Source organism: Carya illinoinensis, chromosome 16, assembly GCF_018687715.1.
Source record: "Carya illinoinensis cultivar Pawnee chromosome 16, C.illinoinensisPawnee_v1, whole genome shotgun sequence".
NCBI classification, from domain to species: domain Eukaryota; kingdom Viridiplantae; phylum Streptophyta; class Magnoliopsida; order Fagales; family Juglandaceae; genus Carya; species Carya illinoinensis.
The window spans coordinates 30,522,495-30,526,915 of NC_056767.1; the positions used below are offsets into that span (position 1 = coordinate 30,522,495).

The 4,421-nt window shown below is 37.5% G+C and overlaps 1 protein-coding gene across 1 annotated transcript; it reads left to right on the forward strand.

Annotated features, from left to right (window-relative positions):
- Positions 1 to 436: 436 nt before the first annotated feature.
- On the forward strand, positions 437 to 3,375 carry LOC122299545 (VQ motif-containing protein 31). The gene is made up of 2 exons (XM_043109910.1): positions 437 to 643; positions 2,581 to 3,375. The coding sequence occupies exon 2, from the start codon at positions 2,631 to 2,633 to the stop codon at positions 3,159 to 3,161; it is 531 nt and encodes a 176-aa protein (XP_042965844.1). The 5' UTR covers positions 437 to 643; positions 2,581 to 2,630; the 3' UTR covers positions 3,162 to 3,375.
- Positions 3,376 to 4,421: the final 1,046 nt, after the last annotated feature.

Here is a 4,421-nt window from a genome sequence, read left to right on the forward strand (position 1 = left end):
GAGTAAGAAAATGTTGACAGAAACACAGGAAATCTTGGCAGAACAAGAAAGAGAAATTGCAGGGACACACAATTGTTTTTTTGTACATTATTTTTCCAATTTTAGCACAAGGACTCAAACCGTAAGCTAGACTGAGTCCTATGCTGTCAATAATAGTATTTTCCAAAAGGGGTATTGGCTGAGTAGTTGTGCACTTTCCTAAAAGTGATGTTGTTTTTTTGCCAGAATCTTAATTCTCAACAAAGCAAGGGCATTCGTAGCAGTCGTTAACTTGTTAAGAAAGAATGTGGTATACATCTTTACCCATTATAACAAACAGGTTATGTGGCAAAGCCAACGGCTTCAACGGCTTTTGAGGTAGCTTTTTTTTGTCTTAACTGGCAGTTTAGTGTCAGCCAGAAAATCTTTAGCTTCGTTTTACTTCTGTTAGCGCTCTCTCTCCCTCCCTCCCACCTCCCATCTCTTTCTCAAAGTCTTCTCACTTATTGTCTCAATTTATTGCTTGCCAATCGTTCTTTCTCTTTAGCTTCATTTCCATGTGAACGCCACAAGAATTTCTGACTAGTGGCAAAGCTACATAATCAACACAGGTTTTGAGGGCAAAGTTTGAGCATGGCTGCATAATCAACCGAGCGCCTTTGAGGTAACTGTTTGAAACTTTGTTCGTCTACTCTTTCCTTCATTTTAGATAAACTTGAATGGTTTTATATGGAGAGATTATTTACAGTTGCATTGGAAAAAACTAACAAGATAAACGCCAAATGAATCTAACATTTCCACTATTTCTCTGCTTCTTTGTACATTTAGTTCCAGTTATATATGCGTATGATTAAAGATATGCGTACTTTTCTAGAGGTAAGTTTGTTCTTTCTTTTCAAACAAAACTTGAATAACCTTACATTTTAATTTATTATCTTTATTAATATTGACAACTTATAAACGCACAAGATGCATCTTGAACTCAAGATCCGCTCTCTTATGATCTTTTTCGTACTTGAAAAGAAAATCTTTAATTGAACTAGAGCCCATCATTATCAGTTACTTAATGTTTTCATTGTTCGTCTCAATTAGGACGTACAGCGAGTCGCTAGCACATTAGCGGCCTATCATGCAAAACTTGAAGCCATCGAGTGTGATGATTTCTAAGTTAGATGTAAATCAACAGGGTAGTTGAATTGTTAAGATTAATTCCCACCTTTCGTATCATAGTTGCCATTGAACAGAGGCGCATTACAGATTCTTTTTCCCTTTCTTTATTGTTGTTTCATATATCTTCACTATTATTTATCTTTCCATTCGCACTTGATCATGACAACAAGGCGTCAGAGTTTGTAGGATTTTGCACATACAAATGTGGTGAAGCTGGGTAGATATGGCTCAAGTACTTTTTCTTTTTTTCTAATAGGTAAATGGGCCAATTAGGATAAGAGAAAGTTATCGGTGAGTATAAAGTTTGTAAAAGTAATTATATAAATAGATAGAGAAAAAAAAAACAGGCAGAAGTGTAAAGTTTGCCTCGGCCAAGATTCAGAATGTGCCACGGTCCCCATTAATCCATCTACCGATTCTTAATGCTGAAAGAGAGAGACTGCTCGGAGCGTCCAAAAAATCAGAAGGAAATATATTTTTAAAGAGGGGAGTTCTACTCCCTTCGTAGGATTCCCGGTTTGAAAGGTGTTAGGATTTTACCTATAACAGGTTTATAAAAGAAATACATCAACAGGTTTGCTTCCTTTTTCAAGGGACTATCATCTATCCTCGTATCTGTTAGAAGTAAATATTAGTTCTTGCTTTTCTTTCCTAAGATATGAAAGATGAGACGGTGAAAAACTCTACTGGATGGTTCAAAATAGTTAAGTCCGGTGCATCATTACCCTTTGATGGGATACATAAAAAACCTCCTTTTACAGCAGTCCATTTCTAGACTCGTTAGAGAAAACATGACCAAACTAGATCTTTTTACTTCACTCATGTCTGCTTTTTATTCAAGTTTCTGTGCTGCATTTTTTGTAATAGGTTTTGTCGAGCTCACATTAATCCCCTCATTTTGTATTTCTCTATTTAGATTAGTGAAATACTTTTATCATTAAAAAAAAAAACACAGGTTAGGTAAAAAAAAAAGATGGCTACCGTCATCGATCTGCACCCACCAGTGGAGTTTTCCCCGCAGTGCCTGTAAAATAGACGCGACGCTATGGGAAACATTAGAATTATAAGGTCCGCTAGCATCGGAACAACAATGCCAAGTGACGCTGAACATGTTGAATGAATTCTAGTCACCTCCTCTGTTATTTAGTGTTAAAGAGCTTAAATATTTAAGCCTTTTTATAACTGCTCTTGGCCGGACTGGGTTAGGCAAGTCAAAGACTCAAAAGTCATTAGCAAACAGAAGAAATATTTCTTCCAAAAAAAAAAAGACAGAAGAAATATTAGATTTAGTATTATTATAATTAATAATATAGTAAATATTTGCACCATGTTGTCGTAGCAATCACCTTAAGACGTCAGACTCCTATATATCTAGAAGGATGCTCTCTGAACGAGAAAACCAACCAGTTAACAAATGGATCTCTCTTGCAGATAAGACCCTGAATGAGTGGTGGAAAGCCTGTCAAATGAAATAAGCAGCCATGGAGAAGCCAGGGAACCAGGGCTGTAAACCCTTAACCACATTTGTACAAACAGACTCAAATACTTTCCGAGAGGTCGTACAACGCTTAACAGGCCCATCAGAAAGTAATGCAACACCAGAAGGAGCAACAATGAAGGTTGTGGGTGCAAAGAGGCCAACTGCCAAACTCCATGAGAGAAGGCAATACTCTAGGCCCAAGCTTGAGATAGTTAAACCCCCTTTCCAATTTAAACCCGGTTCATCATCCGACCAGAACCCAAGCGCCTCCCCCACCAAAACAGGTAACTCTAGTTTACTCCCAAGCCCTGTGACCCCTTCTACAATCTTCTCAAAGCTCTCCATTGAGGAAGAGGAAAAGAGGGTAGATTCAAGCATTGCTGATTTGAATAGCCAAGAAGAAGAGAAAGCCATCAAAGAGAGGCGATTTTATTTGCATCCATCACCCCGGTCCAGGCCAGGGTACACTGAGCCAGAGTTGCTAACCTTGTTCCCTCTAACATCTCCGAAAACAAGTGAAAAATCATCATGATTCTGAGAATGCAAGTGCTCCTGTTATAACTTGTTCTTGCCTATTCCAAACTACAGTACACCACGTCACCATATAGAGAGAACTTCTTGGGGAAAGCTTAATAAATTTCTATTCTCCTGTTATGTTTAATTTATATATTGTCCTGTCGAAACTAATTATATTGAACTCTTGCTTGAGTTTTTGTTTGCTCCAAATAAATTCAGTTTCTCACTAAGAAAGAGGACCTAAATGTAATTTTGAGAAAGAAAAACAGATCAGCTTTGGGATATTTGTTGTTGGAACTAACAAATGAGTTAATTACCAAACATACAAACATATATATATATATATATATATATTGTGCAAGGAGTATTGAGATCTCTCCAATGCGGATAAGAATGGACCTTCTTTGTTAGGCTTTAGATTTAATGCAATTAATGTTGAATTGCTTTAGATAGAAGCATAATCTGTTATCCACGACTTTTTATAACGCTTTTCATCGAGCATCCTCGAAACTAGCTCTAACGGCATATCCAATCCATCTCACTGGTAAGCGACTCAGCAGGTGGACTGAGGCCATTAAGCACATACAGGAAGGAAGCTCATAATTAATCAACTAAATAGCACTGCATCGGGCTTCATTACTCGAGCTTCACCATGACAGTCTTTCCCTGCATGAACACGAACCATTAGATTCCATTAGTGAGATCTTTTCGGACATCCCATTAAAACTGTACACTTGAGTACACAAGTAGATAAGTACTGAGAGTATTCAAACTGTAAAGAGAGAAAATTCAGATACGAGATTGAATTTTAAATATAAAAACATGTGGGATATATAAGACTAGTTGAGTGCTATGATTCAGGATATGAACTTTGAACTTCAACAGAGAGGTTTGACTGTGAACTGGAATGATCTTCAATATCAGTGGGGATTGTTGGTAATTAGAGCATGGGAACTGTCTGTGTCTGTGTGGACTCCAGAGGATTTACTTTCGTTCTTCAGCAAAACTTCAAAGCTGCGTCGCCCAGCTTGAAGATCAGCAAAGGAGATGTTCGAACTTGGAATCATACGAGGCCAGTGTAAATCAAGCAAAAAATGAGTTGTACGCAAGTGCTAGACCACTGGGTATGACGGAAACATTATCTTCCTCATCAACGGGCTTCCCAACAGCTGCAAGTTGTAAATAGTTTTTTTTTTTTTTAAGCCTGGTCCTGCTCCAATAGTTAAAGATTCAACCTTTAATCTAAAAGCCAGACTATTGAATACAAATCCTATAA

Excerpts from the sequence above, each read along its gene's own strand:
- LOC122299545 (XM_043109910.1), top strand. The coding sequence starts at position 2,631 with ATGGAGAAGCCAGGGAACCAGGGCTGTAAACCCTTAACCACATTTGTA.